We start from the raw sequence: 26,042 nt of genomic DNA, 5'->3' as shown, positions 1-26,042 counted from the left end.
GGAGCCCACGAGTGTGGTTGGTCTCCTTGTCGAGGACAAGAAGGGATGGAGAGTGATTTCCCAAGAGCTGCTCAGCTTCTGCAGCCGCCAATCCAGGTTTATAAACAAGCAAGTTTAGACACCCTGTTTGATAATAACTTCCATCTGCAGAGGCCCCGTTTCCACATCATCGTCACATTTGTCCCCCATCATGGCCCTGAGAGTACACATGGTGAGGCTGGCGTCTTGATGGTACACCGAACGGGAATCTGTGATTGGAGGTGGTCAGGGACTTGCCCAGCTGGGAGACGGGGGACGAAAGCCACCGCCTTGGACTCAGGCCATTGGTCCTGCTGTTCGACCAGGCGGATGGCTTCATCCAGGGGCCTCCCATCGCCACATGGGACACCTCTTTTCTCCTGCGTCAAAAAGGCTTTGTGGTTTCGGAGGCGTCCATTGTCATCTCAAGTCCTGGTTCCCATGAGATGAACAGATACTAGGGTAGCAAAGCGGCCCTTATCAGATGTCACAGGGAAAAGAGAAAACAAAAATCACTCTCTGTATTCTCCAGAATCCAGCTCGGCGTCCAGGTTGCATGATACCTCCAAGGAAGGCAGTAGTAGCATTGATCAGCCGTCTCTCTCACTTTTCTTTTAAACAATGCACGGTGGAAGGAACACAGACTGGCCTTTGGACTGTCGTGCTCAATATGCTGAATAGAATCTTGATTCTGTTTGACTGACATGGTCAGTGGCACAGTGGCGGGGGGCAACTCTTAAAGCTTTATTCCCAAGTGGGTGTCTGATACTTAGGTGCATGTGCACAAAGTCTGTTCCTGCCTGCTTTATGGGTAGATATTTTACTGCGGATTTTAATTCATGCCTTTACGAGGAATCTTCTGTATCTTTTTGATGCTGACAGTTTTATTAAGGCTATTTCTTTAGGTTTTGTTGTTATTACTCCATTAAAAATGTATTGTTGTGGCAGCTTTGAGGCGGTTGCAAAATACTCCTTTTTTTTTTTTAATACACAAGCTGGATTAAAATGTACAGTAGCTGTCACCTGGTAGCCAGACCCCATATAACTGTGTCACCATTCGCCAGTGATTTATTGCTTTAAATTGGAATCAGCTGATATTTGATTCCACAGTTTTGAACTCTGCAGGGTTAATCTGGAGCCCGCTGGTACACATGAAATAGTTTTATCTGCTGTTCTAAGACTGATGAAACGTTTAAAAGATGGCTGTGTAATCAGTCAGTTATCTCTCAGTGTTACAGCTTATTCCGCTCGGCAGTGTACAGTCTCCAAAATAATTATTCTGCTGTAGTTAAAACATGGGAGCTGAATGCAGCCACTGATAAAAACTGCATTCACCAAGTCCTTTTCCATATTGGATAGTTCTATTTTGTTATCTTCTTAGAGGGAAAACATGGGTTGTGATGGTCAGACCTCCTGGGAGCTTGAACGCTTAGGGCAAGGCCTGGGAGACAGAACACTTAATCTATTGTCAGTGGCTTTTTCTACCTTTGACCTTTTGTTTTCAGATAAACTTCATTAGACTAGACTTTCATTCACTCATCTGGATGTAGGTGGCGCTCCTTGGAAATAAGGATACTGATTCTTAGAGTTTTCTTTTGTCCTAAAAGCAGTCAAAAGATATCTAAAGTCAGGGGGATTTGAAAAAAAAAAAAAAAAAAAAAAAAATTCCAGACCGGTGTCCCCTTTTTAGCATTCTCCTTTCATCACCACGTATTGAAGAAGACCTGAAAGGGAAAGGTTATTTGGTCAGCTTCAGACCTAGCATTTTCTACAAAGCTCATCTGAAGGAAAAGCATCATAGATTTTTTTTTCATAAACTGTGTAGTCTGTAGGGGTAATAACTCTGTTTACAAAGACGTTTGCAAAAATCCATAGACAACTTATTGATGTTTCGAGGAAGACCCAAGACTCAGAATAAAATCTGTTATGTAACGGTCTGCCCATGAGATTACACAGCCTGTCTTTGAACTGAGGGTAGAATGTAAGTTTTTCAGTTCATGAGAAAAAAGAATACAATGAATTAATTGTATTTGGGGCACTTCTCGTCTCGTGGCCCAAGAACAGATTCTCTGTTGGGTAAGGAGGGGTGCCTCATGGATAGGGGTTTGTAGAGGTGGGTGAGGTATCATGTATGGTCGTATGGTGGTTGTTTTTTTTTTTTTTACAGGTGAGAGAGATGATCAAGGAAGAAATGTTAGTTTTCTTAGAACCCGAGAGTATTGTCTCTGGCGCCACCCTCTTGAACTGGAGACAGTGAGAAGCCATTTAGTTAAGAAGACGGTGTAAGATGCTTCCTGTTTGTTTCTGTGATGATTAACTCTTCCTATTCAGTTGCTCATCACCTCTTGGCTGCTTCTTTCCCTCTTGAATATACAGTAAATCACTCCCAAGCAGACTCCCGTCCCTCCAGCGAAACACTTCTTCTGTTGTTACTTGAACATGGGCCCCGCATCGTATTGCTACCCGGCTAGATGCGCCAGAAGTAGATGTCAGGCTTGCACGTAGAACAGGCCCGTATATTACTGCACTGTCCAGAGTCTGCACTAGACAGATCGGGCCTGGAGAGGCGGATCGATGGGTGTGGCTCCCCTCCTGTCTGAGTACGCCTTCTCTTGAAAAATATATTTAATTACACAGAGTCTATTTCTAGTCACAGTTAAGTGCAGGCTCTCCAGACTCCACTCAGCTTGTCTGTTAGGAGGGGGAAAACGCCATCAATATTTCAAAAGCTGCTGACAGGCAAGAAGTTAGGCTTGACGGCTGGAAATTTAGAATTTTTTTCTTTTAACTCTCCCTACCATCTCTGCATGGCTTCCCTAAAGCAGTACTGAGGAAGGCTTAACATAGAACAAGGGGTATGATGAAGTCTGATGAGATAAAACCAGTCAGAGTCTTCAGGCTCCAGATAACCTAGATGTGCCCTGATTGGATGGCCTGCATTTCCCACCTGGGAGCTTTCCAGCACAGCCAGTGCCCAGAGACACCCTGGCATCGATGTCGTGAAACTGGGTCGTGGAAGGTGCATTCCAGAGAATATATTTTAGGGCAGATCTTCCAGGGACAGCTTTTGAGGGACCTTCCAGATTTCTAGTTGTGGTTGGAGACAGTGAATGATGTTCAAACGCACCCACACTTTCCAGCTATTGCCTTGGCGGTCCTGTGAGAGGTTTGGGGGGTGGGTGGAGTAAATGAATTCTTTGGGGCCACTCTAGAGGCTTAAGAAATAGTTTGCAAGAACCCGTTAGCCTATATGATTTCCATGCTGCCTACAAACTGTTCAGGAATCGTGTTTCCATGTAGGTATCTCTCATGTCCAACCTCACCTTCACCTCAGTTCGAAGTACTAATTTTTCTTTGTCCCTCTATCACAATGCTAAAAAACTCAAAGCATCTTCTTAGCGCAAAGATACTTAGTATTCTGTATACTTCTTTAGATTCACATGAACTCTCAACCAACGGGGATAAAGAAAAGAGGTGAATTTATTAAATTTTTAAAATACCTGTTCCCTAGATTTTCGTAGGCTACACCTTGATATCGCATATATTCGGTTTTATTTGGGCATGTGCTTATTTTTGTGAATTTTTTTGGAGGGATTTAAAACAATTGCAGATCTACCTAGGCACCAAAAGGAGACACCACTTGCTAGCCCATAACTCAACCCAGGAAAATGGTACAGGAGACGGCCTCCTTCCTCTGCCAACTTGGTCCAGACCCCTTGAGACCTCTCTAGGTCAGATTTCTGTACCCACCTGCACAGCAGGCCCTGCCTGGTCCCCAGACCCACTTGAGATGCTAGTAGGTTGGAGAAGCAGTAGAGGGAAGGGCTGGGGGGGATAAACCTGAATTGCTGGATCAGCGCTTTGAGAAGTGGTAACAAAAAGAAGAGAGAAAAGATTGAAAGAGGAGACAAAAAATTAACTTGTGTTCGTGGACTAAATCTCACCAACAGGCAGATGAAATTAGGAATCATTTAGCGATGTGGATTGAAATGTTAGACTTTCCTATCAAGATTACATCCTCCTGCAAATCTAGTCAATTTTGCCGAGTGGTTTGTTTAAAAAAAAAAAAAAAAGTATTCTCACCACAAAGCCATTAAATACGGGTTTAAATGCATCACTCACTTTATCTACCTGATTTTTCTATAGCTGTCCACCAACTTCTAATTTTCTGAAACCAAATTCTAAAGCACACTCACTTCGATCCTTCTGGTGTGTTTTTAACACAGCTACTTTGGGCAGGACGCCGACACTGTGCTAAAGGTGTGGGCCGAAGAGCACCAACATGATTGTCCTTGTTTCAACTATATTTTTATATATATACTTTTTACCATTTGACGTTGTAGTAATCAGGAGAGGCTCAACTCCTATAACAGATAGGCCTAAAAATGTATTAGGACTCCAAACACAGAAGTTTCCTTCTTGCCCATGTCAAGAATCCCTTCTGGGTGTTGTGGGGTGGTGGCCGCTTTCCTCCACGTGGCAATACAGGGAACCAGCCTTCTTCACCTTGTGGCTCGGCCTTCCCCTGGGTTTGTTGCTGCTGCTGCTGTTGTCGTTTGCCATGTGCATCCATCCAGAAGGAAAGGAAGGAAAATGTGGACGACTTATATCTGCTCTGTTAAAAGGCCTGGCCCTGAAGCAGCAAGGATCACTCCGCTCATGTCCCCTTAGACTGTATGTGGTCACGTGGCAAGAAGCCAGCCCACGTGGCCTCACCCTGCCCTCTGCTGCAGTCCTGGCCCTGTGGGAGGAATGGATTTGGGTGGGCAGCTGGTGGGCTCTGCCACAGGTGGTGTTTCCCAGGCTCCCCAGAGGATAAGAATCGTGGGGGACACTTGTACAGATGACCAGGCCTTGGCCCTGAAAATCCTGATCCCATGGGAGAACCCTGGGTTGGTTCCAAGGAATTTATAAACAAGCGACTATGATCTTCAGGCAAGTTTGAGAAACACTGTTTTAAGAGGTAATTGGATTGTGGAAAGGTATTTTGTACATTTGTTGCAGTCTTAGGCTGAGAATGCCGTGTTGTAAGGAGACCCAACTCCTGACACCCTTTACTCTTTGGATTTAGCTACAGGCCTCGCTGTATAGACAAGATTATACAGTGACTCTTACGTGTAATACTTATACACCTGTCCAAACCTGAAGTTTTCTTTGAATTAGCTGATTGCGTCACTTAGTTGATCAAGTTCACCAGTCATTTTGACACATAGTTATTTTTATGGTTTATATCAGCTACTTGGAATATATCCATTTATGACAGCTCTTTAACACATAGTTCACTGTCTAAGACTGACAAGGAAAGAACTCATCGGAGTTTTTTACCCCTCCTGTCATAATGTTGAATCCTTTGGAAACCTACCATCATGGAAATTAAAAGTATAAATACATTTGATGAATAGTGGTTGGATTATTTATCAGTGACCTCGGTCCAAAAATGAAGGCTGGAAAGCTGCTCCACCCAGCCTTCCTAATGTTCCAGAAGGGTGACACGAGATGTGGGGAATTCCACTGGTGCTTTCCATGGTGCATTTGAATCCTACACTGCCTTCTCCACGCTACCCAGCAGTGATGTGGACCACGTCCCTTTCGACAAAGTGGATGTGCTCGGGGAATTGAAACCAACTTTAGGATTAGTCTAACACAGTTATATCCAGGAAGGTAGCTCTTCCTCTCACTAACGTAAAAAGTATTCCAGGACAGTCCAGTCAATGAAAAGATATTTGCAGTGGCCACTATTTTAGATTGCTTGAGTTATTGATCTGCTCATGATAGAATAAAATTGAGAACTTAACTACGAGACCCTTAGTGGTGGGAGAACATCTCTTCTAACTACAAAGCAGTGTTATTATCATTTGTTATCTGCACAATTAGGGAGCAATAGAGTTCAGCAGAGGCTTCGCCCATACCAGTGATCTTTGTTGCCTAGAGCCTTTTAGCTCTTTGCAGAGTGTTTTACAACATGCCTTTCTTCCTGCCCCCATCTTAATCATCGTGTGTGTTTGTCTGAAATCCAGACGAGCAGTAGCCCTTCAGTTCAAAAGGGGCTGAAGACTTAGAAATCCATCTTCATGCAGTCATCAGAGGATGGAATGGGAACCTGCGGGGTATTATTTCCTTTCTCCTTTCTTCTAAAAGGTTTAACAGAAGAATAAGTGTCATTGGCAAAGATGGAGGAAAACGAAAGTTCTTAGATCAAATACTACTTCAGCGTCTGTGCAGGGTGAGGAAGGCTGATAGATGGCATGTTATTCTTGAGTGAAGCCCAATGGCTGCTGATCAGCCAGTGTGTAGAGTTTTCCATAATCTTGAAAGCAAGGAGATATTTCACCTTTTCCCTCTGAGGTTTTTGAGGGAGAGAGTCTCTGGCGAAGAAGATGAGTCTTCTCTCTACCTGCTAAAGAATGAGCAGTTAACTCTGCAGCTAAATATTAAACACATCAAGTGCAGGGACCGTGTATTATATTTTTCTTGTATCCGTCATCAGTTAATACTTACTTAATTTTCAGAGAAATGGAAAGCCACACTTGCTATTTATCTGGGTTGAGATTTAGAGCAATGAGGAAGCACGGTGTTCTTTTTTTTAAAACACCTTTTTTATTGAAGTATAGTTGATTTACACGGTTGTGTTATTTTCAGGTGTACAGCAAAGTGATTCAGTTATACACACACACACACATTCTTTTTCAGATTCTTTTCCATTATAGATTACTACAAGATATTGAATATAATTCCCTGTGCCATACAGTAGGTGCTTGCTGTTTATCTATTATATTTATAGTAGTGTGTCTCTGTTAATCCCAAACTCCTAATTTATCCCTCCTCCCCCCCTTTCCCCTTTGGTAACCATAAGTTTGTGAGTCTATGCCTGTGAGTCTGTTTCCATTTTGTAAATAAGTTCATGTGTATCATATTTTAGATTCCACATATAAATGATATATGACATTTGTCTTTCTCTGTCTGTCTTACTTCACTTGGTATGATCATCTCTAGGTCTTTGTCAAGAGTGAGATTGGGGTTCAGGCTTTGCCAATCCAAATGCTTCCTCTCTGTGCCTTAGTTTCTTTTGCTGGAAATAGGGACTTAAACTAGATGATTACTAAGGCCCCTTTCCGCTCTCCAGTCCAAGATTTAAATTGGATCACAGTCAAATCTGGACCAGCCCTTGTCGAAATTACAATGCAAGTGAAGTTTTTTTGTTTGTTTGTTTTTGGGTTTTTTTTAATTAATTAATTTATTTATTTATTTATTTTTGTCTGTGTTGGGTCTTTGCGGTGCGAGGGCTTCTCATTGCGGTGGCTTCTCTGGTTGCAGAGCACGGGCTCTAGGCACGCGGGCTTCAGTAGTTGTGGCACATGGACTTCAGTAGTTGTGGCACGTGGGCTCAGTAGTTGTGGCTTGGGGGCTCTAGAGCACAGGCTCAGTAGCTGTGGCACACGGCCTTAGTTGCTCCGCGGCATGTGGGATCTTCCCGGACCAGGGCTCGAACCCGTGTCCCCTGCATTGGCAGGTGGATTCCTAACCACTGCGCCACCAGGGAAGCCCACGAGTGAAGTTTCTTTTTCCCCAGCCACCAGAGTTTTTCCATGGCACTACCTCATGCCCCAACCCTGACATTCTCACTGTGTATGCTCTTATCAAAGCCTGTAGTCAACGATTGATTTATACTCTAGTATAAATCACTGGAAAATAGATCATAGTGTTGTTTTTTCCAAGGAATTTTTGTTTTAATATAAATCTGAGCTTCAAGCCATAAGGATGAAGCCCAAAGGAGGAGAGTCAGGATTGGGAGAGATCTCAATGGAGAAGGGGCATGTAGAGTTTACCTGTGACAGCCCGGTTTTCATCTGTTGTCCCAGAATAATGACTAATATTCCCCCTCCCACTCTCCAAATTCTGGATCACTCTAGATATAGAAGAAACCTTTACAGTACCCCCAAAATGATATCAGACAACAGAAGGAAGAAAACAAGCTGACCGTTCCTTCGTGTTTTCCGTGTGCCCAATTCTGAGCTTGGTACTGTGTATACATTAACTTACTAAATGGATCGGTCAAAATCTATTTCACCTAACCATCTAACCACAGCTACCTCAGGTCAGAAATTGACTGGCCCTACCAGGGTCATTTCTCAGAAAATGGATTCAAGAGTATTGCACGGACCGTCTTCATCACCAGTAGCCCAAATCAGAAAGACTCAGGACACATGAAGTCTAAAAGAAAACCGTATTGCTGTGAGGCGAGCAGATGGGAAAAGGCCCTGAGGACAGTCAATCCATAAGTATTTCAAAAGCACCTACATGCCCAACTTCATGTTGTGCCTTGGGAAGGGGACCAAGGAACCTTCAGAAGTGACTCCCTGCCTTCAAAGGTGGTCCTTAGGTGGCATGATAATGAAGTAACAACTGAACCACTATAGCAGGTTCACTGTAGGGGACAGCAGTTCATCAAGTAGGCAGTGATTTTTTTTTTTTTCTTGTGTCTTATCATTGTGTGATGGCAACTCTCAAAATGAAATCCAGCTGCTGGGAACCCCTTTTTTCAGGGGATGCCTAAATCTGTCCACAGTCTTCCTCCTCACGTGTCCCTTCCTCTCCTCTCCTGATCCTGACATTTAGAACCCCACCTCTTCATGCAGAGCCCAGGATCACCGCTCTTTTTTCTTTTTCCCCTCCCCGGTTGCTGTGAAATACAGGAAAATGACAGGTCCGTGGTTAAAGTTTTATAGTAATGAAATCCAGGTGTGCTCATTAGACAGCCACAGGGTTTATTTCAAATAACTCACTGTTTTAGGGAATTTTTGCCTCTTGGGGGAGTACCATCAAGTGTACAGTTGGGGGTAATTCTGTTGTACTCTGAAAAGGAAAGTCCTCAAAACGATTCCATTAAAATGGATTGACTGTTCAGAGGCCATGTAAATGGATGTCCAGGGTCCTCAAGGGCCATGCAAATGGGCGGACTTGGCCAGTTCCAAGTAATTACTTCAGAAAGCAAGACAACAAAATCAATTCCAAACCCTGTTACCGGGTGTATGTATGGTCATCACTTACAAAAGAGGCACGCTTGCCTCCCTTCCATCCAGAGGCTAGCAGGGAGCAGCGTGAAGTTGTGGCTGGCCTGCGAATGCTGCCTTTCTGTACCTCGGGGGCTTTTTTTGGTTAAATCATCAGGGTAATGCTGACTGTCTCTCACCTGCCTTGTAGGGAACCTGCACGGGGTCTGTGTGGGCCAGGGGCTTTATGGAGGAACGAAACAGATTTACGGTGGGCAACAATCTCTAACATTTATTAAGCACGTCAGTGTATATACCAGGACCTGTGGTCTATATACATTTTCATAAATTACCTTGTTTAATAACCCTGGGATAGAGCTGCTGTTACCCCGTTTTAAAAGTAAGGAAAAACAGCTTAGACAGTTTCAGAAATGTGTCCAACACCCAGTCCTTCTGAAGTGCTAGTAAAGGATGACTGCTTTACTCAGCAAAGCTTTATGAACAGAGCAGGGAGGAAATATCCAGGGCCACTTTGAAACCTGTCATAGTCTCTGCCCTGAGAACTCTGGGACCAAGGATGCTTGCCTTTTATCCCTAGAACATCAATTTATACTTGGCTACAAAAGTGCATTTCTTATATGATTTCTGCTGTTCCAGGCAATTTGTAAAAATATCTCCCTCCCCGATCTACATGCACATGAAAGATGCCTTAGTTTTCATGGGAGTGGGCGAGGCAGTTATAATGCCCATGAATATCAGCTCTCTGGAGCCATCTGCTATAGGAAAAGTCTAAAATAAGGACAGATCTTTACTTGAGCTAACATACAGTTTTTGTAGCCAATGAGTTTGCCTCCATTTCATTTTGACCCGTGAAGATCAGAATGAGGAAGTAAATATGACTTTCCTCACCCTCCTAACAGGAAAAATACCTTGGCTCTAGTCTGGATTGAAAGCCTCTTATAAAAGAGTCCAGCCCCACCTAGAACGGGCCCATAAGAAGTTGGAATACCAGTGATACCACTGGTAAGTGCTGAAGTGCTGAGCTGTATTTTATTCAAGCCGACATAAGGGGTCTGAATGTGTAGACTTGGCAAGTACAAGTTGCCCGGCCATCAAAGCAGGACAGTGAAGTTGAGACTTACGAGAGTGGTCTGGCCAGGAAGCATCTCATGGCCCAGTGTGCTGAATTGAGAATCACAGGAAAATGACTCTCATTGCCACCAGACTCCTAATTATAACGCAATCCTGTCCCCAAGAGAACACATACTACACAATAACCTTATATTAGAAACTTCTTTTTAATGAGGTCCCTCGGTGCTTTTGAAACTAAATCCTTTTTAATTGGAACTACCTTCTACCACATTTAACCCTGGGACACCTTCCTTAATCTATGTCAAGGTATCTTGATTAACTCAGCCTGAGGCCTTGCTCAATCCTCTGGACCCTTGGAGAAAAGGCCTTTGCTGCCATGGCCCCTAGAACCCTCTCTGCCGCCAAGACTCGTGGGGGACTGACCAGCCCAGGAATTGGGGCCAGACACACTGACTTTAGGGAGACCACCCAGTATGGCCTTCTTGTTGGCTTGTCATGTTCAACCTATTTTTTTCTTACCTTGAAAGAAAAACTATAGCCCTCCGTCCTACTCTAGAATTAATATTTTAAAAATACAAATTAATCAAATCCACAGTTTGCTTATTCCCTTGCATTTCTTAACAAAGGAGACTGCTTGCCCTCTACATTCTGTCCCCATGACTCCTCGGCAGACACGCACGGCACCGTAGACTCACCTTCTAATGCTTAGAGCAGAGCGGGAGCCTTTAAGAAACAGCTAAGTGCAATGATTGTCCCATCAGGGGAAAGGGTGACTTTAAAATTCTTCGGATACTTTTACAGCTATTACACTGAAATGGTTTAGCCTAAGTGGCTTATTTCAGAGACCCAGGGAAAGGGGAAAAAGCAGATCCCAGCAATTTTGCCCTTGATATCTTTTCGACCTGTGTCCTGCAGTTGTTGGGATTTACATAATAATTGGTGAGGAAGTATTGCAGTACACACAGATCCATGCACATCCCTCCTGGTTGCTTTCCCAAAAGGCTTAAAAATGCGGTAGATTTAATCTAGGTCAAAAAAAAAAAAAAAGAAAAACTCCATTTGCCTGGCAGAGGATTTGGAGAGCGTGCCTCACTTCACAGGGCCATGGGCGTATCAGGAGATGGTTCCTCCAAGAAAAGTCACCAGGGCAGATTGTGATCTTGTGGCCAATTAACCGACTGTGGTCCCAGCGTGTCAGGTGCAGAGTCTCAGGAAAGGGTGCAGGGTTGCACGGAGCCCCGTGAGATCAGCGCTCTCTCCCTGGTTGAAAAGTTGGCACTGATTTACTGTCTAGGGGTCCTCCTGCTGGGGACATGAGTCGGGGTTCTTGGAGGAGCATAGGATCTGCGCCCCAGGCAGCCAGAAGTCATAAGCACAGCTCCTGCTTTGTCAGTGAAATTCCCTGGGGACTCCCTTGGGATTGCAGTTGGTGGACCAAACGGTGGTGTCCACATAATTCAGGTACTGAAAGCAGAATGACAGCTCCGTCTGCTTCCGAGGTAATGGCCAGATGGTATTACTTTTTACATCAGGGTGCCCATTATATGAAACGCTATAAAAATAAGCTAATTGGATACGGTTTCATTAAAAGTTGATTTCTGCAGGATGTGGCATTTGTATTGGGTAGCTGTTATTCTCACTCTGGAAGTCCCACTTTTACATAGAGAGAGAAAAAAGTGCTTTGTCTTAGAGGAGACTGTTAGAAGTTTAAAACAGGGGAGGTTTGTGGTATAAAAAGACATTTTCGGTGACATGAGAGGAGGTTGAAGCAGTCTTGAGGATCCTTCAGAGGAAAGCAGAACCTATCAGGGGTGGTTCATGGCAAACTCTCCTATGATAGGCATTAACTTTGAAGGCGGCTGTGAACCATTAGTGATGTGGGTGGTTTTGCCTTTGCTCTGAGCTACTTGTGTGATTGTGGGCTTTTGGCTAACATGCTATGGGAGGGGGGTAGAGAGTTGGGTGACTCGAGTTAATTAATTGTAAAATTCCTTGATTCTATGGAACAGGCATAGAAGCCAAGAGAAAGATGACACGTTAACTTCCTCTAATTTTATTTTTCTTACTTTTGAGTTTAAAGCAAAAAAAAAAAGGATGCAAAACAAAACCCTTTCATCTTCTTGCAGGTTCTTACCATTTAAGGAATTTCTGCTTCGCTGCTTTTTAAAATTCTTTTCCTTGATATCTCAGTTGATATCATTACAACCACCTTGGTGCAGCATCCAAGTTCAGAGGGGCCACGATAAGGAAATCATACTAGGGAATACATAAATGTGTTTAGCAGCCAGGGGACTGAATTTTATTATTTTTTTATTGAAGTATAGTTGATTTACAGTATTGTGTTAGTTTCAGGTATACAGCAAAGTGATTCAGATAGACAGAAAGATAGATAGGTAGATAGATAGTGACAGGTGGATGGGATGGATAGATAGAGTTCATAGGCAGATAGATAGATTGATTGATTCTTTTTCAGATTCTTTTCCCTTATGGGTTATTACAAGATATTGAATAGAGTTCCCTGTGCTATACAGTAGGTCCTTGTTGTTTATCTATGTTGTATATAGTAGTGTGTATATGTTAGTCCCATACTCCTAATTTATATCTCCCCACACCTTTCTCCTTTGGTAACCATCAGTTTGTTTCCTATGTCTGTGAATCTGTGTCTGTTTTGTAAATAAATTCACTTCTATTATTTTGTAGATTTCACATATAAATGGTATCATGTAATATTTGTCTTTCTCTGTCTGACTTCACCCAGTATGGTAATCTCTAGGTCCATTCATGTTGCTTCAAATGCAAAATTTCATTCTTTTTTTATGGCTGAGTAGTATTCCATTGTGTATATATGTACCACATCTTCTTTATCCTTTCATCTTTGATGGACACTTAGGTTGCTTTCATGTCTTGGCTATTGTAACCAGTGCTGCTATGAGCATTGGGGTGTGTGTATCTTTTCAAATTAGAGTTTCCGTCTTTTCCAGATATATGCCCAGGATCATATGGTAGCTCTATCCTTAGTTTTTTAAGGAACCTCCATACTGTTTTCCATAATGGCTGCACCGATTTACATTCCCACCAACAGTGTAGGAGGGTTCCAGGGGACTGAATTTTAAATGCAGCTTGTGACATCAGTAGCATTACGTGTTAAGTCCCATCTTACATTCCTCTAAAGCAAGCCATGTTTTGAGGACAAAGTAGAAAGAATAAAGAAAGACCTAGGACCATGGAGGCCCCAAGTTAATAACAGTGCATTGGATGTGGTTTTTAACCGGCAGTGCCAGTTCTTTTGGGGGGCGGACTTTAGGCTGAGGAAAGCGATCCATCCGTGCTTCTCCAGGGGACCAGTTTGCCTCCTGAAGCATCTGTGTTATTTGGAAGGATGGCATTTTGCCATTTTCCTTTTCCTCAAGATTCTGAGGGTCATCTTCTAGACCACTGGAAGGCTACTTCTTTTTTTTTTTTAAGGTCAGTGCTAAGTTTACTTTAACAATTTAATTCAGGGGATTTTTTGATGGGGTTTTTGAACCTTTAACTGCCTTGTAGAAACTGAAAGTCAAGGGTCTTGGCAGTGGGTAAGCCCATGGTTGATAGTCAAAACCTTACTTAGCATGTGGGAGATTCACTTGAGCACGAAGTGCACCACTGAGATAAACAACGTTCAAAGAAGCATGAAATCCTCTACATAGTGGCTGAGATTGGGGGAGAAAACAGATGATAAGGGGAAGCAACGATGAGAAGTCCATCCTCTTTTGACTTAAACTGTGTAACTGACTCGACACGAAGCCAAGATCCCAACTGCAGTTGGACTTGTGTAAAGGGAGCACTTGCTTTGCTTGCAAATGTGTAGACAAAAGAGAGCTTCATTCACAGAAAGAAAAAAAAGCGTAGCAGGTTCAGTCATTTAGCCTCGCAGGGCCTTGGTCTCTTGATCTGACGGCCCCTTAGAATTCAGAGGCAGCCTTTGAAGGAATTTTCAGTTTACACCATGGTGACCCTGTTGCTGTCTTGAATTCAAATACAGCTTGAACTGAATCTCTCTGCCGGGGCTATTCCTTTTTTTTTTAAAGAAATAAATACATACACGATTCAATCAGCACAAGATTTTTCTGTGGTTGTTTTAAGTGTTTATTTGTGTAGGTTTTGACAGTGATGCAGATTTCTTGTACGAGATGTTGAGTGACCTTGAGGACGTGGATGACCCCTCTTTATACCCCAGGGACAGAGTTGACTTGGGGAGACAGGTGTCCACGTACACGACACCAGAAGCTCCGAACTTGAAGTACTTTTTATTTTACCAGCTTGGCCACAGCGTTGTGGGAAATCATTTTTTCACCTTCTCTCCTCTATCCTCAAGTTGTCTAGTTGCTTGTATTTCAGAAAACGTTCCACAATTTCCCATATTAAGATATTACTGAAGAGTTGCATCAGAAAAAGTATTAACAATCAGGACTAGAACATTCCAAAAAAAGCCCTTTCTCCCATTTATGGGAGCAACCTTTCAAGGAGAGGGAGCTGGTGGCTCCAGGAGAATCGTGAGGAATGTTCCACTAGACCAGCCATACATAGGGCTGGCTTCCTGTGCTATTGAGAGTGTAATTGTTGGCATGTGATCTGAAATTTCTACCCTGCAGCAGACAAGTGACTATTTCAATAATTGCAAACCTTTCAAGTCACTGACCTCCCATCTTTATACCTGGATTCTTTAAAACCAAACACACAGAGTAAAAAACTACCATGCTGTCCATATTTTAGAGCCAAATACTTAAAGAAAACTGTCTTTTTATAAAATGGTGTCTTCAGAGCATCAAACCTTAGTTTCCTTCCTCCCCAATTTGGTAACCTCAGAGAAGTTGCTTGAACAAGTATGGTGTCAGTTTTCTTCAGGGCAGAACTAATTTTAAAATCTGATCTCGGTACCGTTCTCTCAGGCTGTGTCTACACCGCCCTCCACACGGAAGAATGTAAATTAAGTGCTGTTTGACTCAGGACAGGCCATGATATAAACTGGTTATCTCTACATAAGTAGTGCATTTTTTTTCCCTGTGGGTATTATTACCAAGAGTTTCCAAGTTAGGCTTTCCAAGAGAAACAGCTGTGGTTTGAAAAGATTGGTGATAATCCAGATGGTTTCTTTTAGGATAAGTCTACTTGATCATTTAAAATTAAAGTCTTTCAGTAAAGTTGAGTGTCTTCTTGATGGCTTTAAGTACACTACTGGGGGGGCGGTGTGTGTGTGTGTGTATGTGTGTGTAGAGAGACCACTGGCCTGTCTTCTTTGAGGCTTTATCTTCGGAAACAGCAAAAACCTCGTCACAGTGTCTCAGATTATTCAGCAGTGAAGCCAGCAGAATACCTGAGGGAACTTTTTATGGCAGCAGAAAGTATTTGTGAGGAAATATAGTCAGACACCAACTACCCTATTTGGAGTAGGTAGCTCTTGGCGTCTCTGAGAATTACCCTTCTCAACTTATGGTACAAGATGGTCTAATCATATCACACAATTATGATCCTGATGACACATTGCTTTACAAGCTGAACATGGGCAACCAGATTGCTGAACTTGCCAACTTGTGGGAATCGGGGCCATCAAAGGCTCCCAGTCCCCCTGACTCGTTCCCTTGGGGCCCAGCGTCCCCTGGGTGCCCCCTGACCATCCAGAGATGCTCACAGTGAGGCCTCACACCGGTGGCCTTCACAGTGGGCACTCTGCACCCCAGGACCTTTCTCTCAGGACCTTCTTTCCCGTCCAAACAGATCTGTCTTAATTGGCCTTCCTAGGGGTCAGCCAGGTGGTCAGAGTTGAGCCGCAAAATGAATTCACAGGGAGATGGTAATGGCCACTGAGCTTTCATGTGATACCCCCTGCAGTATGTAGACTCAGCAGCATCTCTTGGGGTTCAGTACAGGAGTCATCACTAGTGGGCATGTTAGGCTCTGTATAGGCCTGAAACACTGATATTTGGTTCTGGAATCACCTCTCGAGTTTTACCCACTAACCTGTTCTACCAGTGAATTTAAAGAGCCGTGGTGAGGAGTGAGGGGATGGGCCTGATAAATAGACATGCAACAGATGGATTTTTTTATTTTTTGCTCCGAAATCCAGAGCTCTTATTAACACAGTGAATTGTTGAAACTCTTGGAAAGTGGGATGCCACGAAGTCACCTGGGCGTGGGACATCATGTTTATCTTTCCTAAGCCAGCTGCTGCCACTGGCAGAAACTGGCAGAGCCAGTGGATAAAGGTGGCAAGAATTATAAAGTGCGAGTGCTTATGAGACTGTGTCAGACGGGTAGCGTAGAAAAATGTGAAGCCGCACAGAGCAGTAACAGGAGGGCTGAGGCTGGCTGAAGCATTCGGCTCTGCCCGTCCCCGGCGTCCCCTGGCAGGTGGCTTCCCGTCTATGACGTGGAGCAGGCCTTGCTCTGCACTCCACAGGCAGCAGGGAAAGCGGATTCTGGGAGCGATGCTGACGCCGGAGGGGTGGTCACCTCGGGTGCACATCGCGGCCGCTGACCATTGAAGAGTGCCCGGGGCTGTTGTCGGCGTTTAACCACCCACCTTACAATGATGTTGGAAGCAGAGCCTGGTGGAGGAGGGAGGTCTGTCCCCCGAATCAGACTGCTGGGCCATCTGGTGTTGCAGCTGACCTGCAAACGAATCCGGTAAATTTCAGACCTGAGTTACAGCTGGTGCGGGGAAATCTAAAAGCCAGGTGGTTCCCTTAACAGCTGTCCATCCAGTTAGGGTAGGCAGGAAAGAAAATTCCAACCCTGTTGCACCTCCATGGGTTTTCTAGGATCTAGAGTCGCTCCCTGGCCTTTTGCCATGATGATCACCATCTCAGGGCAAACATTAATGATATTTCTCCCTTCCTGTGTTGAAATGATCTCTGCAGGTCAATGAGTCTAAGATTTTAAGTGAGTATATCAAGTGATTGACTACTAAAAAAGTCTGTGGTTGTTTAGCTGGGAGAGTACTCATAGAAGCAAGAGTCTGTGAAACACATTCTTACTCTGGAAGTGTCCAGACTCATGTCCCATCGGGGGAAAAACACAGATGGCTGACTCTAAGATGAGTGTTGAAATTGGGAGTATTTCGACCGCAGATTTTCTGACAACTTAATGAAACAGTACTTTTACTAAGTCAGTTAGTATGCATGCTGAATGACGTGCAAGGCATTTTTAGCCCAAGAAAGGGAAGGAATAATTTTGACTGTTAAAAAAAAATTTATTCTGAATGAAACCCTTTGGTTATATATCCATGTAGGGTTTTTTTTTTCAGGGGGAGGGAGTGGTAGGCAGACCTGTATTTTTTGTGTGTTTTTTTAAATACATTTATTTTATTTATTTATTTTGGGTCTTTGTTGCTGCACACAGGCTTTCTCTAGTTGAGGCAAGTAGGAGCGGTGGCTACTCTTCATTGCAGTGCGTGTGCTGCTCATTGTGGTGGCTTCTCTTGTTGCAGAGCACGGGTTCTAGGCACGCGGGCTTCTGTAGTTGTGGCACAAGGGCTCAGTAGTTGTGGCTCGTGGGCTCTAGAGCGCAGGCTCAGTAGTTGTGGTGCATGGGCTTAGTTGCTCCGCGGCATGTGGGATCTTCCCGGACCAGGGCTCGAACCCGTGTCCCCTGCATTGGCAGGCGGATTCTTAAGCAGTGCGCCACCAAGGAAGTCCCCAGACCTGGTTTTTATTCACTGCTTTAGGGGTGATGCAGCTAAAGTAACTCAGGTATAGAGGAAGTAAGGTATTTTCCACTGAGTCATTCAGGAACCGAATGTGTGAAACCAAAAGAAGTCTTGGGGTGAGATTCCCTCCGAGCCCCCATGTTGGTGCGAGTGGTTCATTGCATGAGGGTGCCCAGCTGAGGCTACAAGTCGGGGCAGAAATTCAGCCTGAGCTCTACTCACTGAGCCTTGGGGCTCTGCCCGCCTGGAGATGGGATGCCTCCTGCAAAGGTCCCAAGTTTGCTTGCCAAGCATGGTGCCTATGGAGCTGAGCTTTTGGGTTGGGGGTTGGTGAGCAGTGAGGGGTTAGGCGTATCACCAGTGGTGTCCAGGATACTCTTCTATGTATTACAACTAGAACTGGAGCTTCGAGGGGCATGTTCTTCCAAGGTCTTTGTTTAGATGGGACTAGAGTAAAAGAGTTCAAAACTATGCACAGTTCAAAGAGGACCTGTAGTGACAAATCCCTGATTTCACCCTGTCAGTTGCATAGGCAGAGTGGACCCTGGATGAAATTAGAAAGAGTTCAAGATTTGGAATATCTTTCCATCTCCCTTCTGTCCACTAAGACTCCTCTCTGCATTCTTGCCCCTCTTCACCCCCATCCCACGCTGCTCAGACATCAGCTTCAAACTTGCCCTTTCTCAAAGCAAAACAAACCAAACACAGAAACCACCTTCTGTTCACTAAGAACCTTGTTCAAGAGGGAAACACTTGAAGTTGCCAAATTCAAGGTGTAAATAGCTAGGAACAATTACATATTACCTTCCTCAAGGGTAGCATTTTAATACTTAAATAGCAAATGAACCGCACCTTCCCAGTGGAATTTCAGGCCATGGGAAGTGTTAGGGATTTTGTTTGGGTGTTTAAGGCAGGAGGGGATTCTTCGTTCCTGAGACCACTGTGTGTTGGGTCCACAGTGGCCCAACAACAAGATTCCTTCAGTTTACATCATCTTTATTCTTCGTTGCTTTTATCTTATCATGTGTCATTCACGATTTCCGTTCCCTTTGTCATTACACTGTTCTTTTAGGCCGACCTCAACTTTTCCTTCTTAGCTCTGAGCTTGGCCAGACTGGCATTTGTTTTCCTTCTGCTGAGATCATTCTTCCTTAATTGCCTTCTTTCCAGGCATGCACACTGCCTTATGACTTCTACTGCATCCGAAATCTTCTATTTTTTAAGTATCACACCCTCAAAATCTACCTGCTTGAAAGCATCAGATTTTGTAGCTTCGATTTTGAAGTTGAAGTTCAGAGCGTCCTCATTGCTTGCTTACCCAGAAGCCAACCCCATAAGCCCAGGAGAGAGAAAGGAGAACTTACTGAGAGTCTGGTTGTTAGAAGCTTTTGGAAGACAGAGATGATGTCTTTCCCTGTTTTTCTTTTCTTTTCTTTTCTTTTTTTTAAATTTTACTGAAGTATAGTTGATTTACAATGTTGTATTAATTTCTGCTGTACAGCATAGTGATTCAGTTATACATTCTCTTTTTAAATATTCTTTTGCATCATGGTTTTCTTTCCCTGTTCTTCTTTCTGTATCAAGCCTAGGGGAATATAATTTTTCTTCCTCTTAAAGTGATTACAATGGATACTGGAAGCTGGGACTTGACTCTGCTGTTTAAAATCATTCCTTGATTTGAAGCAATTCCTGTAGCTTTTCTGGGCTTAGGTTATGCCATTGAAGCTGGAAATCACACATTAATTTGATCTGTTCAGGAAAAAAATCTACCACCAGGCAGCATGGCCAAATGAACTCTGGTCAAAAACTCAAATAGCTGAAGTGGGAAGCTCATATAAAAAGGAACACTCTATCTGTGATTCTTTAAGGACACTTCATAATTTTCATATCCCTCCATCATGCAAATGATACACTTTAAGAGTTTCTGTTCCTTGGAGGCATGGAGTTTTTTAAATGTCGAGGAGCTATGATCATACTCTCCTTTGTCCAGGAGGTGGAGGTCTTACATATTTAATCTCAGTAGACTCCAGTGAAACCAAGTATTTGACAACAAGGTTCCAAGTTTTTTTTCCAAATAAGGAGGAAGCATATGCATTTTGGATTGTTTTATGGATGGTATTGTACTTTATTTTCTTCCTTTGAATGAGTTTTGTTTTGAAAAGTAGATGCCAGTGTATGATTTTGAACCTTTGATGGTTTGTGGTGCCAACTTCCTGCTCTCCAGCTGTGCTGCGTTTCTTCACTTACATCATTCCCCTAAATAGAGCCAACGTTGATGCCTTAGTGCTGTGAATTTCTCTCATGCCACTTGCTGTACTTGGCGTTTGAGGACCTCTCAAGGCTCTCTCCATCTCTCCAAGCATTAGGATAAGGATCAGGATGAAATATGTACAATCTGGGTGACTGCATCTCTCTGCTTTTTTTTTCAGCCCAACTCATCCAAGGCAGCCCAGGTCAGAGGCAGCATCTTTTTTTTTTTTAATTTCCAAAGTTTTTGTCCCTTTTTTCTAAGCCTGATTGTGCTAAGAAACTATATGCTAATTAATAGATAATTAACCGGTATCTTCCTCTGGTTTAACCACATATGTTAACCAGTGTATTTAGATACAGGTTGAAGAAGGGGTCAGCCATCCTTTAGAATGCAGAAGGAATGTAAAAAGTTTTCAAGACCATTTTCTTTGGTGGAGGGAGTTGGGTGGGAAGAGGGTATATGCTGGTCTCTCTTGGAGGGGTCTTCAGCCTGGACTCCCATCAGCTCTGAGAAACGAGGAATCAAGAGGTTACCAGTTGACATACCACAGCCATATTTAATATACGGGACAGAGTCTGCAAACATGTTTCAGCATATGCCCACTGCATCATAGCTTACTTCCTCAACTGGTTAAAATAGAGTCTTTCATTTCAGCGAACAAACATTGCGTGTTTCATGTATGGAATTTTGCATTATGTACTGTGGTGGAAGTTAAAAAGAATAAAGCACAATCCCAGCTCCTAGGGAGCTTATTATCCAGCTGTCTAAACCTTGGAGTTGAGAAAGTGTTTTAAAAGGGTGACGTTCTAGAGATATCCTTTAAGAAAATTATAGTTAATGTAAGTTTTTGCTATTGTGCTTGTGATTAAGCACTTCTCTGGATGCCGTGGGTGCACCACAAGTCCCACTAACAACTCGCCCACCACCTCCCGCCCTCGTTCCTGAAGAGCTGGATTCCCGGTAGTTGGTGCACAGTTATGAATTGACTCCCCAAGGTGGGGAAAAGCTAATAAATATGATTAGGATGAAAGGCGCTGTGTAAATGCTTGAGCTGTTATTACTGTTCCCGTGCACTTTATTTTTACGTTGTGCATCCTTTTAAGTAGATGACTCGTTCGCCCCAGTCTCCATTATATCGAAGCAAAGCATTCACAGAAATTTCTAAAACCTTTTCATTTCTCTCTGTAGGTTGTTGTTTCGTAACATTTTATACAAGAAAAGCTGCACTTGAGGCCCAGAATGCACTGCACAATATTAAAACTTTACCTGGGGTGAGTCGGTTTACTTTTGTACCAAAATCACTTTATTGCTTGAAAATGGTCCTTTCAACTGAAGGTTCTAGTGATGGGCTCTTAGTGCCAAAAATGACTTTGGGCTTTTGAGGAGGGTGTGCTGACCCCACCCCCCGTCCCCCCTGCAGCAGCCAGAGCAGCTGGCCAGCCCCTCAAGAAACGCTGGCATTACCGCTGACAGAAAGACCTCTCAGAGAGCATGTCCCCTGGTTAGAAAATCAGAGTGACCCCACTGGGTCACAGTGGCTGCAAAGAGTACTGGGTGGGCTGCAGTTTCAAAAGGGGGGCGGTGGGGGGACTCCACACACACACGCACAAGAGGAGCAAATGGAAAAGGAAAAGCTTTTACTCACCAGGAGCCTCTTTTCAAATTTAGTCCTTAGATTTTTCTTTTGAAAGGACAAAAATATACCCTGCACAGCCATAATATTCAACCTCCTAATGGTTTCTAAACAGTCAATGGTGGTTAACAAAGTCAATGTTTTAATGCCCAATTTGCGGCTTCATGTCGATAGAGAACAGAAAATACAAAGCTTACAATTTTTTTCCATTTCCTTCCCAGTAATATTGGATGCTTGGTACCATTCACTAGAAATGAACTGATGTGGGCTATAGCTACTTCATCAGAATACATGATTTCTGGGGGGCTGTGACAGTTTTATCTAGTGTATGCTGGTATAAATTTCTCTGTGCTGTTGGGATATCTTCCCTGTTGACTCAAATATCAGGGATGAGTTAATTTAATAGCATAATGATTTGTGTAAGTGATAGTGAAGAACCTCTGGTAATCAGTGCTATGTTAATGATTTTATTGAAACCTGGTTTGATAATAGTAAAAGAAAGAGAAATGATGTCCCTAATGTTTTCAGGGTATAATTCTAACTTTTTATCATTCATCTGTCGTGCTAACCTATGTACACAAGTCATTTGATACCCTGTCACCCCCAGAAAAGATAGCATTTGTTTAATTCATCTTAGCACAATTGAAAATTGTATAATATTTTAGTGGCAAGACAGTCAGTAGAAGGTTTTCAAAACATTAGCTTCGTAATAACAAGAAAGTAATAAGTTATGAACCTTGGTCTCAAATCACACCACTTTGGTTTTCCCTTTTTTGTGTGAGCAAATCAGAGAGACAGTGGTTCAGAAAAGCAAGTGTGATACCAGAATTCTCCCTCCCAATTCAATTTAACTACTTCTCCCTGAAACTTCTAAGGTGGTTTTTAGTAAGGGAGATTTTACTGGGTCTAAGTGCTTTGCCTAATGATTTTTTAAGTATCATTTCAGCTTCATTCTCTGTATAAATGGAATTTTTCCAACGTAAATTCTAGGAGGTTGCAGCGTTAGGTTACATTATTGAACAAAGCAACCAAGTTAAATATTTACTGGCAATGGTAGAAAAATATTTTTTTTATTTCCCAGGCTCCTAATCCAACCCAAAACCCACTTGGTATTCCTTCTTTTAGAAAGAAATACTTCACAGTAATTAGTGTACAAAATCCCTTCTAGGTAAGTTTAAAAAAATTACTTGATGATAAATTGTTATTTAGCATTTAGGGTGTATAGAGACCACATCACATCCTATTTTAAATTAATGCAGAGCTTGGTTAATTTGAGTTCATCACCTCCACTAGGAGGGACATAGCTCTTAACATGCAATTTTCATACGTGAAGATGCTCCCTAGAAACCCAGAAGTAATCTGATGAAGGGGCCATGTTGAAAAACCTACAAGTGACTGATGAGTTTGCTCCCATTTGGGACATCTCACTCTGACCCTTTTCTCAGCAAACAAATAGTATCTTCTGTATTAAAAAAAAAAAAAAAATGTTGCCCATGTCTCTTTTTCCCCTTAAAAATTCTGCATGCAGAAGTCAGGGATGGTGATTTTGGAAACCCATTATTAAGGACAAGAAATCTGGGGTTGGAAAAGATGGTTTGTGGATTGTTTTCGGCTTTCTTTTTATCCAGTTCAATTTCCTATGCCCAGTTACTTGAGGTGGGTTAAATGAAAATTTTGAGAAGTCAGGTCTGATTTGTAAGCTCCTAGCCTTCACAGTGCACACAGTATCGCTACATCTGCCATTTCAAATTAGGTGCATGGGAACAGAGTTCCACATCTTGCATTTATGTATTGCTTTATCTGATCAGCGTCACCCTTAACAGCTCCAGGAAGAACATGAAAGTGGTTTCCTATCAGCTGGGAGCTTTGGTGGGCAGGAAGAAAAGGGACCAGATAAAAGATTAATGCATATTCTTGGGGAAAAAAATATTACAGGGTGCCTTTCTGTTTGATTGCAAGCCTTGGAATTAGTCAACATTTCCATAATTCTAAACCAATATACACCTGTTTTCCCACTGTGATGTGAAGGAACAACTTAATTTAACAGAATCCCTGCTGTGCTAAATCTCTCATTAAATACCAAGTGAGTTCGGTAATTTAAAGTTGTAACACTACTATTTTAACTGGTTGCCTTCATATTATGAAATTAATAAGAAATTAATGATGCACTTTGCCATATGCCTTCAGTTTCTTTCTGAATAAAAATAAAAGGGATAAAGAAAAATGCATCACCAGCTGACACTTTAAAGCTTTTCTGCTTGTAATCATTTCTCCTGTGGATAAAATCCATTAAAAATGCACTTGCTGCCTTTTTTTCTAAAGTGTCCACAACTTTCTGTTTAAAACAAGATCAAATAGTGCTGGGTGTTTGGTTGGAGGTTTTTTCCCTATTTAATTTTCTTCTGCAGTTGATGTGTTTTGTCATATGGAACTTTTCATCACGCAACCAAACTTGGTGAATGTTGAGAGACTGTCATTCTTGAGAGAAGCAAAGAACTTAGTTAGTATGGGAGAGGAAGAAAACCTGATGGGATGTTCATTTATGCAGTTGGATGTGTCTGCTCTCAGATTTTTATATAAAGGCACCCTTCCTCCCATGTCATGTATGGATTATAGAGACCCTTTCTGTGGTGAGGTATAGGGCAAAGCATCTGGGCCTTACTTAGCAGTGCAAAGTCATTAAGGACACATTTCTCAAGCCTGTCTCTTACCATGTGACTGAGAAAGACGCTGGGTCTTACATCCTCTGAAATGCTCAACATAAATCCTAGAAATACACTATTAGAAATTAAGGGAGAAAATTCAGGAGCTCAACACAGGGAGCAAGAAATGAACTTCGGAGAGTGGGGAGGTCCTTCCCCTGGTTTGATCATGCTCTGCTCTAGAAATAGTGGTTTGACACATATGCAACAGATCAAATCTTAGGCACGGTGCCTAATTTATTACTGACATTTCATTAGGTTAACAAATCACTCATGATTATCGGGTGCCTGCTGTGTGCCAGGCAACAAAGCTATACAGTCACACACACGCCCTTGAGATCCCTAGTGAGTCTGTGACCATGTCTGCACAGAAAGCAGAGCTTGATGAACCATTGGCCTTGGTACCAACTTGTTAGACTTTTTCCACAGCTGAGCCATTTGCGTTCTTGGACAAATCTTGATTGCCTGTCCTTTGACGACGTAGCCAATCAGGCTAAGAGAGAGCTTCCTTTGTTCAGGGTTTCAGGCAGGCACAACCTCACTGGTAGAATTATTCAGTAGAAATATCATCGTCTGCCATTGTGTTTCCGAGAGAGAAAACCCTTGTGAAGGCAACTTGCAAGATTCATTTTGTTTTCACTGACCTAATTTAGCTTAATTAAAAAATAAAATAACGACCTCAACGGAGGCATAGGAAAACTACCACGATCTCTTCAGTAATCAGATGTCAGGGCCAAATAGCCCTGTGCCAGTGACAGCACTAGGCCTTATGCCATTCTTTTTTTCAAGGTCTTCACACACATTGTCTCTAGCAATAAGGCTTTTTGATTGGAAATCTCCAGCAGTATCGTTAGAGCATTCACCGTATAAATTAATTTAATTAAGGATGTAGTAACAGAGAGGAATACAGGTTTGAAAAAGCTCTTAAATTTTAACAGCAAGGAGGAATCAGAATCCAAATGTCTTGTAAAATATTAACTGCAAATTTCTTCCAGCCATTTTCTCCAAGTCTGCCTTCCTCCTTTCTTTTTAGAGTCACTACCAGTTTTATTAAATGCAGTTTATATTAAGGAGTTACAGCCCTAAGAGCACATTTGTTTAGAGCACTCCATGTTAGCAGTGGCAGACGGGAACGACACATAGATTTGAGAGATAAAGACAAATGGGCCTGATCCAGCAGGAAGAAGCTGTAAATAAAATGGCCTCTTGGGCCACGTGTGTTCACCCACATGACGTGAATGACCCCCTTCCTGGCTGGCCCTGTGTGGGTCGGCAGTCCTCCCCCGCAGCCTTTAACACAACTCTCCATGGAATAGTTCCCCTGTGTCCTCTAAGAGAGGAATGCTAGGGCTTAATTTCTTTCAGCAGAACAGCAAAGGCTCTCGCTGGAACCAAATTCAGTTTGCCCATTGTAATGCTTTTTGAGGTACTCATTTACTCTGAACCACCTCTTCTGATTATTAATATGTATTTAATGCCTTTGTTCTCAGAGCCATGGTGATTATTTTATCATTTTCATCATCATTATTATTTCTGCCATAAAAGTCTCTCAAACCCCATCTCTTCATGTCATGGAAATTTCCCCTGAACCATCCCATTTGAATCAAAAAGAAGTGTTTTTCCTCAGGCACCTTTTATTTAAAATTGTTAGTTGATTTACAGTGTTGTGCCC

The 26,042-nt window shown here is 42.7% G+C and overlaps 1 protein-coding gene across 4 annotated transcripts in view; it reads left to right on the top strand.

Annotated features, from left to right (window-relative positions):
- CELF2 (CUGBP Elav-like family member 2) overlaps positions 1-26,042 on the top strand; it is a 518,375-nt gene that overhangs the window by 385,197 nt on the left and 107,136 nt on the right. For all 4 annotated transcript variants that reach the window (XM_061181641.1, XM_061181639.1, XM_061181642.1 and 1 more), the window contains one exon: positions 21,224-21,306. In XM_061181641.1, coding sequence (XP_061037624.1) covers positions 21,224-21,306 — 83 coding nt within the window. The remainder of the gene's footprint in view (positions 1-21,223; positions 21,307-26,042) is intronic.

The sequence above is a fragment of the Eubalaena glacialis genome, chromosome 2 (genome assembly GCF_028564815.1).
Source record: "Eubalaena glacialis isolate mEubGla1 chromosome 2, mEubGla1.1.hap2.+ XY, whole genome shotgun sequence".
Lineage (NCBI taxonomy): Eukaryota > Metazoa > Chordata > Mammalia > Artiodactyla > Balaenidae > Eubalaena > Eubalaena glacialis.
The sequence above is the reverse complement of the archived record's forward strand: the minus strand, read 5'-3'. Positions and strand labels throughout refer to the sequence as shown.